Source organism: Callithrix jacchus, chromosome 7, assembly GCF_049354715.1.
Source record: "Callithrix jacchus isolate 240 chromosome 7, calJac240_pri, whole genome shotgun sequence".
NCBI lineage: Eukaryota > Metazoa > Chordata > Mammalia > Primates > Cebidae > Callithrix > Callithrix jacchus.
In genome coordinates, this window is record NC_133508.1 from 61,060,707 (window position 1) to 61,076,080 (window position 15,374).

Sequence of the window (15,374 nt, forward strand, 5' to 3'; positions counted from 1 at the left end):
TTTCTCCATGTTGCTCAGGCTGGTCTCAAACTCCTGACCTCAGGTGATCCATCTGCCTCAGCCTCCCAAAGTGCTGGGATTACAGACATGAGCCATTGTGTCCTGCCAGCGATATTCTTAAAGAAGCAAGGTGTTAGCTTCATGAAGTCTTTTTTTGATTTAGTTCAGGGGTTTCCATAAAAGCAGAAGCCATGAAAATTGTGGACATGGTTCTCTAGGAGATGAGCAGGGCTTGAGAACTGCAGCCCCAGGTGTCCAAAAACTCTCGTGTTGATACCAACTTGGTTAATGACGGTCTCATGCATGGCCTCTCTGTTCTTATACTTGGGAAGCTGCTGGGGAGCCCACGGCAGTTCAGGTGTATCTGAGTTTACTGGAAGCTGAGCAGGCAGATGCCAGCACATGCATGTACCCAGGAAACCCCTCGCAGAAGCCCACCTTGGCATGGGTCTCTGTGTGCCAGGTGCCTAGCACCACACACAGCATGGAAAAGGCTTTCAGGCAACGCTCCTAGAGGATGTGGCTGAGCAGGGTCAAACCAGTATCCCTGCCCGTGCCCCGCCCTCTCTGGAGTTCACCCCTTGTACGGAGCATCTGCATGTTTGGCCAAAACTGAGTTCTCCTCAACTGAGCAGATGAGTCCCCGATCAAACCTCTACAGCCTTGCTGGTGTGATTATCACCACATTTGCAAGGCCAAAGCTGTGAGAATGATCTTCCTCCTGCCCAGTCTGCCTTATGTTAGTCTCACCTGTGAGTGCGGAGGGGAAGGAGTCTCCCTACCTGACGGCAGCCTCTGGGGGCAAGCCCGGGACCCAGGTCATCTTGGCTCCCTAGCTCGGGAGCATCAACACTCACAGAAAGGCTGAGTGTAACCAAGCTGGGGGCCATCGCAGCTCTGCCTTCGTCCTCCTGTGCCACCTGCCACATATCGGTCCCAATTGCCACCAGCTTTGGCCACAGTCAGGGTGTGGTAATAGTGAAAGCTCTCTATAGAGAGCTACGAATAGGTCAGGAAGCACAGAGACCGCCCACTAGAGTGAGTCCCTCATGATATTAACTCCCAGGATGATTCCAGATGTAACAGGGGATCCCTACTTATGCTTGCCTATAAAAAGGGTGTGGCGATAGATGGCTGAAAAGAGCTACTCCATTGGATGGTCCTTAATTTCATTAACAAACAAGGCATAAATAGGAAACACCTGGCACTGACCACCAGGCACTCACTGTGGACTGTGGCCAACTTGCTCTCCAGGGCTTCCCCATCTGTAAAATAACCTGGTCATACTAGACCAGTAGTTGAAATATTTTTAAGAAAAATTCTGGCTGGGCACAGTGCCTCACACCTGTAATCCCAACACTTTGGGAGGCCAAGGTGGGGCGGATGAGTTGAGGTCAGGAGTTCGAGACCAGCCTGGCCAACATAGTGAAACCCCGTCTCTGTTAAAAATACAAAAAGCAGCTCGGTGTGGTGGGACACGCCTGTAATTCCAGCTACTTGGGTGGCTGAGGCAAGAGAATTCCTTGAACCCAGGAGACGGAAGTTGCAGTGAGCCAAGATTGTGCCACTGTACTCCACCCTGGGTGACAGAGCAAGACTCTGTCTCAAAAAAAAATAATAAATAGAAGTTTTTAAAAAATAAAGAAAAAGAACTTTTCTGACAATCTGACAAAAGCTATGGCCTGTTTTCCCAGGAAATAATGTCTGTATGTGCCAAATCTGCAGCCAACTGCAGAGTCACAGACCCCTTCGAGACTATTTTTAAGCCTTTTAGATATTGATGGTCCTCAGTTATGAATCCCTGGCCCGGACCATGTCTAAGAGCCCTTCACCTTAAAAAAAAAAAAAACATTTTTATACTGTGAAAATGTGAACTGATAACCCTTCCAAATCTACTCTCATCCCTGTAACTTGTTTGGGAAACAGCCTGTGAATCAGTGGCATTCAATGACCCAAGAATGACGAACAATTCCAGAAGATGTGGTTTTGATCATCATTTGAAACAATCCTCTGACCTGGGCCAGGCAGGCCCGGCTGAGATGGCGCCGCGGTCCACCGGCTGGTGTTGGACACGAATGATGCACTAGAGATGAAGCGCTTCTGGGGCCCTAAGTAGTCCACGATCTCATACTGACCAGGACCTGGGAGAGGCGGCTTCGGGGGCAGAGGCAACGGCTGAGCAGAGAAGTTCAGGATGGGGTTTTTCCTTTGGGAAAGATAAAATGGGAAGACGTCACAAAGGCAGTCTAGTGGGGAAGTCACAGTTTCTAGACACAGCCGAGGCCTGCACAGCACCAAGTTGTCTGCAAGAGGACGGGACATGGCACCTGAGCCCTAACTCCACTGGTAGTGAGCTGGGGACCCCTGGATCTGTTTCCTCATCTGCACATGGCAATCGTAACAGTACCTACTTTGAGGTCACGGTTGTCAGGATAAATGAGATGATGTGCCTGAAACATGGTACTCAGGACAGGGCCTGGCACACAGTGAGAGCTCTGTGTGCATTGTTGGAGACGTGGAGCTAATCAGGAATGGCAGACAGTGTGTATCTCATGTGCCAACTCCAATCAACTGGTAGTACCTGGCTGGAGTTCTGTGAAAAAAACTGAAGCTTCGCATGGAGTCAATGAGAAGAGGCCTTGGTGATCCACTTGTGACATCTGCCATGGCAGGGAAGAGAAAGAGGCATCCCACATTCCAGAGATTTGCCTTCCCAAGACCAGCAGGTTTCTAGAGGCCACTGTAACACTGATGTTCCAGAATCCTACTAAATATCATCCCGGCAAGGCAGGAGGCAGGAGTGGAAAAGTACTGGGTTGGAAACCAGAGACTCTGTGTAACCCTTACAACTTACACTGCCATTGTTTTCAGGTCTGTCTTCACCTCCTTCAAGAAAGGGAGTCTATCTTCTATCTCTGATATTGAAACATTAAATGAAAGAGAAATAGGACCTGTACTTGAGTCCTAGCTTGGTCATTAATTCACTCCGGGCCTCAGTTTCCCCTCAGTAAAAGGAAGAAGTTAGGCAAGATGACCTTTGAGGTCCCTTCCTGCTGTGACCTTTCATGAGGACTTGATTCAAAGTTCCACTGGGTTGTCAGAAACTTCTGGGTTTGTTACAGGAATCATGCTACTCTCCCGACCATGCAATAGCAAGACTGCCTCCTTCTGCCTCACACCCAAGGCTTCGTCTAAGGCCTCTCACCAAAAGGGAAGAGAAGGTTCTCAGCACTGAACGGCCAAGGGAGCCTCCCCCAGCACTCAATGACCACGGGAGCCAGCCCATCCAAGCAGAGGAGGGGGACTCCTGGCCACGGGGACACTGCTGCACTTTATCCAACACCTTCTTAAACACAGAGAGCTTGAGGGGACCCCAGTGATGTCTTCTCAACCTCCTTAGTTTTCTAAAAATATTGGTGTACAGAGAGACAGAGTAACTGATCCAAAGTATAGAGCATGTTCATAGGAAGGCGGGCATAGAACTCATGTCTTTGGTGCCTAGCAATATGGAGAAAGCATGATGGCGGAGGGGACTGAGTTTGAGACACACAGACCTGAGACTGAATTCTAGTCACCCCACTTACTGGCTGTAAGACAAGGCCCCCAATCTCTCTGCAGCCTAGTGTCAGTGTACACAGCATGGCAAGGAACATGAACACCAACTTCATAAAGGAGTTATGATGAGTAGAGAAAAGGTATGTAAAGCCCCGAGTAGAGCACCAGCACATAGCAGGTGCTCAATGAAGGTAGTTGTTATTCTTCTGATGAGCCTTGTGTCAGCATCACTGTGTGCTGCTTGGTGGCAGGGAAGCAAGTGAGCCTTGTGAAGGACTGATTTAGGGGCCTTCCATCCCAGAGTCATGCTGAGGCAGGGGACACCCTCTCCTCTGTCAGGGAGGACACCAAAAGCCATCATAAACATGCTTGGGTTCACATCTTGTGGGGGAGGAGCAGCTGGCGTGGATGCTTATATTTAGAACAAAGGTACCCACAGGGAAACAGGGGACATGCTGCCTCCCTTTTTGCTCTGAATCTGCATGGAAGAACCGGTCATAGGGTGTAATCAACAACCTCTCCCCTTTTAAATAAAACTGGCTTCTCCTTGTTCTGGCTTGCGGCTCCCCCTTCAAAACACCTCCAGACATTTGATGAGTTTGTGGCTGGCATCATGGAGAGACAGGTTTGATTCCTGGAAATTAAAGCTGGAATGAATCAACCATTGTATGAGGTCACCCCATCATTGGTCTGGGTCACTCCAAGTCCAAGATTCCCACCCTGTTCTTTGAGAAAACCATGAGGTATCTGCTTTCTTAGCCAAGGACAGCCTGCAGGAGGCTGGAGCATGCAGAGTTAATGACTCACCAGTGTTCTTGGCAAGATGGGTTAGAAAGGTCCCTTGTCTTCCACTCCCTCGATATGCCCAGGAGAGGCTCAGAACCTTCAGCCCAGCTCTATGGATCTTTCATGTGCGCCAGCCATGTGTGCAGCTCTGGGCCAGGTACGCTTGGGAATCCAGACTGTTCTGTACTAAGACACGGACCTGAGTGTCCTTAAGGGCTTGACAATCAACTGCCAGCAACAGTCATGACTGGTGGCAACTTCAGGCAGTACGGGCTTTGCACTCAGACAGTGCTGGGTTTGAAGCCCCACTTCCCTGTTCACCAGCTATGTGTTCTTAGAAAAGGCTCGTAACCTCCTTATTCCTCAGTTTCCTCATCTGTAAAATGGTGGAAATGATACCTACCACCCAGGATTTTTAGGAGTTTTAACTAGTGCTTTACTTGTAACATTTGTTTAAAAACAAAATCTGTTAGAATAAAGGTTAAAAAAAAAACTGCATTTAGAGCAGAGAGAAAGAGACAGAGATGGACATTCATTCCAACAGGATGAATCCAGAAATCCAGAAAATCCTCAGGTGGGGAAGGGCATTTCCAGCAGAGGGAACAGCGGAGCAAAAGCGTGGAACGGGGAAAGCTGTAGCTGCTGTGGTGAAAACTGGGACACAAGGAGATGGAGGCTGAGCACCTCGACTGCCTTCGACCTTCCATCCTCCCGTGATTCCCGGGTCCTTCACTTGCTTCTGATCCTCCCCACTTCCAAACCCTGATGAAAAGTTAAAGGCAAGATCTATTTATGGCCTCTCAATGCAGCCTAATCTCCATGGTCCCACTGCTTCCGTTTTGCCTTCCAGAAACACCCAACACAACACGCTTCAGCAACTCCACGTCTTTGCCCCCTCCCCTCTGTCAGGAACACCAACTTTCCCTACAAACTCGAATTCAATTCTTGATGTTCTCACTTCCTTCAGGGAAACTTGTCTCCTCCACCCACACCCCTGTCTCACCACCCTCCACCTGTCTTGGATGTTCCCATCCTGTGACTCGAGAGAGAAACATGGGTTGTGGAGATGGGTTTTGGAGGCAGAGGGACCTGGATTCAAATCCCAGCCCTGCCACGGTAAACAGCCTGCACTTCACCGTGAACTCGGAGTGACACACCCACCCGGAGGAGAGGTGGAAGGACGACGCCAGATCGCATCTGAGAGCTCTCAGCTCCACGTATGTGGCATTCTGGCTATTGCTTTGCACTTACAATGTTGCGTTTTCCATGGATTTTACTTGCCTAGCTCTTTAAGGGAAGGGATCATGTCTTCCTCAGCTTTGAGGCCCCCAGCTCTATCCTGGGAACATTTGCTGAAGTGCAGAGAAAAGCAGAGGGCTTGCAGCAGGTAAAGGAGCCCAGGCGTCTGAGCCCACCTGACGGTTTCATCCTCATAAGGGCTGGTCCCTCCATGCCGAGGTGGGGCTGGCAAATCACAAAGGTCAGGCCGGATCAAACCCACAGAGCATTGTGACCAGGGCTTTTATGAGCCTCATTGCTCAGTTATAAAAGCCACCCTGGCCCTGCCCCATGGAAAGAAAACATCTATCAAAGCCTCTGAGTTGGCCACAACTGGATTAAGTGCGTTTGCAGCTTCCAATGTGAGCTGTTTGCAAATCACCCAGGAATAATGAATGTCTTAGAGGACTCAGCAGGCCACTTGGGGAAGGCATCCGAGACCCTCCGGACACTCCCAGGCACACATTCACTCTGCCTCAGGGATTCCCAGGGTTGGGAAGGATAAAGGGGCAATTTTTCTCATCATTAAAGGGCAGCTGATTGCCTCTGGGGTGGAATGCAGTATCTGTTTAACAGGGTAGCGGGTGACAGATTACAGCCGCTTGGGAAGAAGCATCCCATATCTAATTGAAAATCCCAGGGGACGTTAAGGTGGGTCCAATCTAATTACCAGAATTGGAGTGGGGCCAACAGAGCTTGAGTTTTCAGCTCTGGCTGTGACAAGACAGCGTGCCTGTGCAAATCCAGTGGCTTACAACTCCAGGATGCAGATCAAGAGTTAGAAAGACAGCCCGAGTATTGCACCTCAGGGCTGGGGAGCGTGAGTCGGAAGGCAGCGCCTAGGAGGAGCTATTTTGATCTCCAAAACCCTTACCCTGACTCACCCTAAGTCATTGAGTCACCACTGGGACAGATATTGAAGACCTAAAGAAGTGAAACCTTGGCTGACACTTCCCTTTGCTTCTGAAGGCACCCTGGAAGCTGAGAAATCCTCTTAGCTTTTGAGTCAGCAAGGTGGCCATGGCCACGGAACACACGATGGCGTGACCTTTAGCTAAGGAGTCAGAAATGCCAGTGCTCACAGCCAGCCAGCCCCTCGCACAGCATCCACCCTACAGGGCCACACTGGAAATCCTAGGATGACACAGAGGACCCACTCGCCTGTTTGATAAAAGGACAGGTTACCCTATGAGTTATGTGGGTTATCTCCTTTTGTCCTTTGCAACCACATGATGAGGTGTTCTTATCCCAGTTCACCAAGGATGACTTTGAATTCACTAGGAGTTTAGTGACCTTCCTTCCCCCAGGCCTACAGGGCTGGTGAGCTGGGAAAGGAGTTTCCATGGGGCCTGCGCTAACGCACTGCCCATGCAGCCTCCATGGACTCCCCAGGAGATGTGGTCAGCCGTTCCCTGCCCTAACAGCAGCCTCCTGAGCTTTGATCATATCCACCCATCCTCACACGGCTGGGCTTTACATTTTTTGGCCAGTAGCACTGGACTAAAACCTCCAGGGAGAATTCACATCTGCACTGATTCTTCCTGCACTCTGAAGAAAGCAGATCCAGAAGAACTCTGTAGCTGTAACTCTGCCCAGGAATGAGGAGCCCATCAACTCCAACCCAAGACAGATGAGGGCAGGTCTCCTGCTGCACGGCTCATGTGTGTTCCCAAATGAGAAACACGGCAGAGAGTCACCGCTGCTCCATGTAGCCATGGAGAGCTAAAGAGGATTAGGTCTGACGTGGACACAGTCCTAAGGGAAACTGCATGCACATGGCATCACTCTCAGGGGCCTACCAATCTCAGGACCCCATGTGGCTCCTGTCCCTCTCTTCCCCCCAGGGACACAGGAGGAAACAGAACTGGAATTTGAGAAACTGGATTTTGGATATTTTCTCCAGAAATCCAGAAAATCTTCAGGTGGGGAAGGGTGTTTCCAGCAGAGGGAACAGCAGGAGCAAAAGTGTGGAATGGGGAAAGCTGCAGCAGATGTGGTGGCAACCGGGACCCAAGGAGACAGAGACTGAGCACCTAGACTGCCTTCAACCCTCCATCCATCTGTGATTCCTGGATCATTCACTTGCTTTTCATACTCAGCTGTCTTTTCTTTTCATTACATCATTTTCTTCATCATTCACAAGGAACAGATGGTTGCTTTTTTTTTTTTAGAATTCTCCAAAGCCCACCAGTCTTATCTTCTTGCTTTCCAAATAAAATTATAGATTTCTTACCTTTATCTTTTCCATGTTAATTTTAAAGAACATAATCTGGACCTCCTCTGTGGGTCCAGGCTGGCTCCACATTCATTGCCCTGTGTGCCCTCCTGAGTGCCACAGTGAGCAAACCTGGGATTCTAATGTGTCAGAAATGCAGATACCCTTCTTTTCACTTGTAGAGAAATGAAGACCCAGAGAGGTGCCCAGAGCAGCCCAAGACCACAGAGCCAGCTACACAAATGTCCTGTTGTAGAGCCTGGGCACCATTCACTCATCAGGGTGAACCCAAGTTTAGAAGACATCAGGTTAATAGGTTCCTTTACTGCAGACCTTCTCAGAGCCTTTAATATGCCTGTGCGGATGGGCTGCAATGTTCTCAGGGGCAAAGGGTTGCTATGCAGTGCTTCCCAGGCTTATTAACCAAAGACCTTTTATTTACGAAGCACTGACAGAGAGCCAGCGAGCCCTGGATGCCCCGGACATGCAGCACTGTGCACTGCCCAGTGGGAAGAGGGCCCCTTGGGATGGCATGGCCACACACTCCTGGGGCCACCTAACCCAGCATTTTGCTGCATGCTTCTCCACAGCTTCGAGGCTGCTCCCAGATGAGGCTGGCTGGAGGGGTGGTGTCCTGTTCACCGGAGCCTCCAGCACAGAACTAGAACTCTGTAGAGCCTACTGACTGACGAATGCAAATGCCATGAAATAAGGATGATCTCCAACCACCTGTTCAAACTTGAGTAAAAGCCAGAAGATACTTCGCCAGATAAAGCAGTTAAAAACCGAGTGGCCTCCACTCTCATGCTATTTCACCATTTTCCTTGAAGAAGCTTCCAAATTTGGGTTGGAGCTTGAACTGCCTTGGCAATACAATAACCACAGCTATGATTATAAGGGTAATAGCTATTTTCTTTCTTCTTTTTTTTTTTGAGACCAAGTCTCATTCTGTCACCCAGCCTGAAGTACAGTGGCCTGATCTTGGCTCACTGCAACCTCCACCTCCCCGGTTCAAGCAGTTCTCCTGCCTCAGCCTCCCAAGTATCTGGGACTACAGGCATGTGCCACCACGCCCAGCTAATTTTTGTATTTTTAGTAGAGATGGGGTTTTGCCATGTTGGCCAGGCTGGTCTCAAATGCTTAGCCTCAAGTGATCCATCTGCTTGGCCTCCCAAAGTGCTAGGATTACAGGCATGAGTCACCGCACCCAGCCAGAAATAGCTATTTTCAAACACCTTCTCACTGAATCTTCATGAAATCCCTACAAGATAAGATTCTTATCTCAACTTAATAACATGAAACTGAAGCTCAGAGAGAAGTCTCTGGAAGGTACAGAGCTGGGTTTCATACTCTGGTCAGCCAACCCCAACACCTGTTCTCTTGACCACTCTTTCCCTGGCAGAGTAAGGGAATGGTTGCTTGTGGAGGTGCCGCAAGCCTGGAGGTGGGAGGTCTTTGGAGAGAGACTTTCCAGAGAAAGAGCGGTTCTGGAGACTGGCCTGCCCCAGCCCCTAGCCCTACAGCCTGTTTAAGGCCAGCCTGCAGAGCCCTAGAACCGGAAGGCAGAAGGGACTCCTCTGGTGGATTCCAGCTGAGGTCTCAGTCCCCTCTCTAGACCTTAAGTTTGACTTGGCAGATTCACAACTCTCACCTCTCTCTAACTGTGGTCCCCTTGCCCTAGGCTGACGATCAGACTACGCCGAATGTTGTCAGCCTTTCTGGGTTGCCTGGACTTCTGACCCACTGTGGCTATGGCTCCCACTGCCTGCCTGATCTCTCTGGAGGGGCTCAGGTGGATATATGGTTGGTGCCACCCGGCCAGCCCTCCCAGTGGCCAGCGCTGCCTGGAGGAGATAACTAAGGGTGAGAGCTGAGAAGGTAACAACGGGACTAACCCTAACTGCAGTTAGCTCTAGAAGTTCTAGAATCATTCAAGAAATAAAGAAGCCCTGTGAGTATTTAAGCCTCTTAGGTGAGAGTAATATAAAATGTGCAGGATATTAAACAGGGTAACACAAATCCCTGAATTTACTTTTAAAAATCTATGTTAATATTGAGTCACCAGCTGCAATGCTAATTCCAAACATATATTTTATTTACTTATTTTTTGAGACAGGGTCTCACTCTGTCACCCAGGCTGGAGTACAGTGCCACCATCTTGGCTCACCACAACCTCCACCTGCTGGGTTCAAGTGATTCTCCTGTCTCAGCCTCCCAAGTAGCTGGGATTATAGGTATGCACCACCATGCCTGGTTAATTTTTATATTTTTAGTAGAGGTGGGGTTTCTCCATGTTGGTCAGACTGGTCTCAAACACCTGATCTCAAGTGATTCTCCCACCTCGGCCTCCCAAAGTGCTGGGATTACAGGCGCAAGCCACTGTGCCCAGTCAAACATATATTTTTAATTGTGAAAGCAATCCCTAGGAGGCAGGAATTATTCCCACTTTACAGATGAGGGCATGGAGGCTCAGAGTTTAGAACTGTGCCCAAGGTCACACAGTATAAAAATGGCAGAGCTGAATTACAAATCCAGCAGGGATGACCAACTCCAAAGTCTGGGCTTAAACTTCCATCAGTCTAAAACTACGAATGCTTGATTGCTTCTGAATGTCCTGCTACTGCAGCGAATATTTTATGTTATAAAAATAGAACAATGTCAGCACCAGGGGAAGCAGCCTCACAGGGGATGAGGAAAGACTTAGACAGCCCTGAGCCAATTAATTCCCTGTGGCTCCTCGACTTGGCTGTGTGGACTTAGGCAAATCTCCCCCCAAATCTGAAGCCTTGCTTCCTCCTCTACGGGGTGGGAATAACAATTCCTGCAACAGGATTATAATGATAATGGAATACCATTTTAAGTTCCTGGCACACAGCAGTTGCTCAATAAATACCAGGCATTCGACAGGCATTTGTTGAGCACCATTATGTGTGACTAAGGGCCACTGAGGCTCTGCCAAACAGTGACACCCCTTCCTCTTCCCAGTGTTGGGCTCCTTCCCCACAACCACCTTTCAAGAGAAAGGTCAGAATGATTGGGACTCACGGGAAGAGAGACTTTTTTGGAACTTTTGTGCCATCACTGGGGTTGTAATAACCGGGTCCTGGGCCTGTTGACGTCACTTTTAATCCACGGTTGGTTTTTGACTTAAAACAAGACATTAACGTATTTGGCGACTGCTTCACAAGGGATTCGTTGATGTTATAATGCCCTAAGGAGAAAGAAACGTTATGACAGGACAAGGAGCTGTTCTCAAGTAAGTAAAGGGTGGTACCTCACTCCTAAGAATGCACTTGATGGCTGCAAGGCAGCGTCACTCTAGGATGGCCAAATGGAAGGCTGCTTGAGACAACCAAAAACAGTCCCCACCGCGCAGGGAGCAGGCCGCACAGGAATCACACACTTCGCTGATTTAGCTCTCGCGCTAGCCTGGCAAGATGAGTATTACTGCTTTCATTCTAAACACGAGGAAACTGAGACTCAGAGATATTAAATAATTTGCCAAAGGACATTCATCTAACCAGGGATGCAGACAAATCTCTCTACCTTGCTGAAGCCCAGTTTTCCTTCTCCATAAAGTAAGAATAATAACTCTACTTACAACAGAGTTCTTATGATAGTTGAATAACATTTTAAGTTCCTAGTACATAGTGGTTGCCTTGCAAATATCATGCAATCAACAGGTATCTTTTTTTTTTTTTTTTTTGAGATAGGATCTTGCTCTGTTATCCAGGCTGGAATGCAGTGGCAGAAGCATAGCTCACTGCAGCCTTGATCTGCTGGGCTCACTGATCCTCCCATCTCAACCTCCTGAGTAGCTGAGACTACAGGTGTAGACCACCATGTCCTACAAATTAATTTTTTCTTTTTTTGTAGAAATGAGGTCTCATTATTTTAACCAGGCTGGTCTTGAACTCGTGAGCTCAAGCAATCCTCCCACCTCAGCCTCCCAAAGTGTTAGGACTACAGGTGTGAGTCCTGTAGCTATGACTGTGGTCCCATCATGCCCGGCTAACATGTATGTATTGAGCACCAATAGACAGAAACTGGTCTGCTTGTCTCCAAAGCCCACACTTCCCCACCATGCCACAATGCCTTGTCTCAAGAAACTGTGACAGAATAAAATGAATTTGTGTTCAAAGCTTTAAGGAAGAAGAGAATGACCAAAACTGGGGTGAGGAGGAAGCGGTCTCACCCCTAAGTTGTCAGTAGCCCTGTGAATAGATGTTCTTTACCCCTCTATTCATATTTGCAATCAATTCAAAACAATCTCAGTTTCCAATAAAACAATACTGCTTCCTTAATTTATGGTATTATTATATAATAATATACCATATATTTATTTAATATGATGTACCGAAAGGATTTTTACTAACATGAAAAGATGTTCCCAGTATTGGCCAGGCATGGTGGCTCACGCCTATAATCCCAGCACTTTGGTAGGGCGAGGTGGGTGGATCACTTGAGGTCAGGAGTTGGAGACCAGCCTGACCAATATGGTTAAACACCATCTCTACTAAAAATACAAAAAAAAAATTAGCCAGGTGTAGTGGTGCATACCTGTAGTCCCAGCTACTCTGGAGGCTGAGGCAGGAGAATCACTTGAACCCAGGAGGCTAAGGTTGCAGTGAGCCAAGACTGCTTCACTGCACTCTAGCCTGGGCAACAGAGTAAGACTCCCTCTCAAAAAATAAAAAAATGTTCACAGTATATGCTTAAATTTTTTGAAAAACAGATGTCAGTTAGCAGTATTTACAATATTAGATAACTATCTCTCATATATACATATATATATATATATATATATATGTATATGTATATATTTCTACTAAAAGGGTTATAGCAACACCTGAATTACAAAATATGGAAAACAATGAAAGGTAAAAGCAAGGAATAGAAGGCATTTACGCTGCCACTACCAGAGAGAGCCAACTACCAGGAAGCGGGGTCAGGAGTGAGCTGAAGGTACCAGGTATTGAACTAGATGGGCCTGGATTGAAATCACTCTGTGGGGCCGTGCTGGTGGCTCATGCATGTAATCCTAGCACCCTGGGAGGCTGAGGTGGATGGATCACTTAAGGTCAGGAGTTTGAGACCAGCCTGGCCAACATGGCGAAACCCTGTTTCTATTAAAAATACAAAAATTAGCTGGATGTGGCCGTGCATGCCTGTAATCCCAGCTACTTGGGAAGCTGAGGCAGGAGAATCACTTGAACTCAGGGGACGGGGGCAGAGGTTGCAGTGAGCCGAGATCATGCCACTGCACTCTGGCCTGGGCAACAGAGCAAGACTCCATCTCAAAAAAAAAAAACAAAAACAAAAAGGAAAAGAAATCCAGCTGTTGGACATTGGGCCCATCACCTGCTTTCTTATCGCCTTTGTCTGTGAAGTAGGAATAAAATAAGAATAGCTCACACTTTCTGAGCACTTTTGCGGTGAGTACCTGCTCCATGGGGCTTTGGAGGATTCAATGAGATCATGAATGTAAGGCCCCTGGCACCCACGGGGAGCTTACCAGATGCTAGTACCCACCCTTCCCCTCCTGCTCCGTGTTATAAGGAGCTGGGAGCTTTTCAGGATCCTCCCCAGGAGGGAACAGGCACATATGGCAGACTGTGGAGGTGTGCGCATCCCAGGGCTCACTGACAGGGACTCTGGCCAAACCCCAGGGATGCCGGCTTTGTTCTTCTGTACAAAGAGACAAGGTGAGGTTTTGCCCATGGATGATGCAAGGCAGAGGAGCTTGAACTGGGGCTGAGCCTCCTAATTAGTGCTGGTTTTGTTATTCAGTTTCAGATTGATCTTTTCAACTTTAATCTGGATTTGCTGAAATCTGACATGCACTACAATTTTATCCACACCCCTTTGCAAGAGGCGTGATTGCAGAAGCAATCTTCCCTGCTGCTCCTCCTGATTCTGGGGCCCAAGGTTCCTGGGACAGGTCTGGTGCCCAAGGCTCCTGGGGGTGGGGCGTGGTCTGTGGGGCCTATTTGGGATAATCTAACATAATGAGCGCTCCAGGACTGGAGGTCAGAGAGCACAGGAGAAGCACAACAGCTTTCCCCAAGCCCAGCAGGGGAAACACTTGCAGGAAAGCTCTTGGGGACTCCTGAATCTTGGGGGTTCCAGAAGGGGCAATGAAATGAGGGGGGAAATGGGCTTCATAGTGAGACACCTCTGGGCTTGTGTCTGCCATTTACTGGCTGTGTGACACTGGGCAAGTCATTTCAACTCTCTGAGCCTCCATTTCTTCATCTGAAAAACAAGGATAAGTGAAAACCTATGACGACAGACCTGCAAGGCTGCGTGGAAACCACTCAACGTGGAGGGGGTGCTCCGGAAACAGACCTGCGTCCTCTGTTTTATGACTAGATGATGAAGTCACCTCTAGCATAGGAGAAAAGGAATGCGGCAGCTGAGTGTTGAAGGAACAGGATGTATGGTCATACCCTGTATCTCCTGCCCCTCCCCAGTGGCCTCTGATGGCACCTGGGCTATAGGAATGTGTACACTTCTGAGGTGAGAAGCCACTTCTCCACTTGGCTGCCCAGAGTAGGTATGCCAGGTCACAAAAGGGGAGGCCAGGAAGCTGCTTTGGGGGGCGCTTTTCCAGAGCCAGCCGTTGTGCTCCTGGTGGGGAGGGCTGGCCATCTTCTTACCTCTCCTCTCTGTTCAGTACCTGTCTCCTACTCCTCCCCACCCAAAGACTAAATCCTTCCAAAGACTCCCTATGAAAAAGTAGGTCCCCTGAAAATCAAATCTGGGACATTAACCCTCGGGTCAAGGCCAGCGCAAAGCAGCTGCTTACCTGGGGGAGGTCCTTTACCAGCAAAAGCGAGAGATCCTCTTTGGGTTTTTGACATAAACCCGGCTCGGGCACAGACGTTGTTTCTCTGCTTGCAGCAAGAGATGGAGACCTAGAGGGAGAAAACCCGCCCAATGTGCTCAGTGCCTTTCCTTTCTTTGTCTTTGTCATCGTGCCTGGATAAGTGGCAAATCTATATTAAAAAATTCAAACTGAAACCTGTCCTTCTTAGCAAATGAACAGATATGAGCTGTAAAGGTCACACTGACGGTGGCTTCACCGTCATCCCAGCTCAAGTGGTCTATGAGTTTGTGATCCCCAGAAAATGCTGCTCACTCAGCAAGGAACAGAACACACAGCTCGCTGCAGGCCAGCCCCCAGGCTCCCTTCTGCTGAGGACAGGCTGTGTGGCCCTGCATCGGTTCTGTAACCTCTCTGAAACTGAGTCTTCTCATCTGTAAAACGAATTGGATAGTCAGCTCCTCTTGCTGTGGAGTCCCACCAGGGAGTCAGGGTGGCCCAACAGAGATTACCTCTAGGAAAGTGTTTTTTTTTTTTTTTTAAAGTGTGTAATGCTACGCCTGCAAATTATCTTCATTATTTTTGCTTCTTTTTTTTGAGACAGAGTCTTGCTGTGTTGCCCAGGGTAGAATGCAGTGGTGCCATCTCAGCTCACTGCAACCTCTGCCTCCCAGGCTCAAGCAATCCTCTCACCTCAGCCTCCAGAGTAGCAGG

The 15,374-nt window shown here is 48.6% G+C and overlaps 1 protein-coding gene across 8 annotated transcripts in view; it reads right to left on the reverse strand.

Annotated features, from left to right (window-relative positions):
- Positions 1-15,374, reverse strand: part of STPG1 (sperm tail PG-rich repeat containing 1) — a 57,537-nt gene that overhangs the window by 2,091 nt on the left and 40,072 nt on the right. For 4 of the 8 annotated variants that reach the window (XM_054258929.2, XM_054258928.2, XM_054258927.2 and 1 more), the window contains 4 exons: positions 14,643-14,751; positions 14,129-14,221; positions 10,880-11,045; positions 2,016-2,206 (listed from right to left, as the gene is read on the reverse strand). In XM_054258929.2, coding sequence (XP_054114904.1) covers positions 2,016-2,206; positions 10,880-11,045; positions 14,129-14,221; positions 14,643-14,751 — 559 coding nt within the window. The other 4 variants (XR_004745809.3, XR_013519863.1, XM_054258926.2 and 1 more) reach the window with 4 other exon arrangements.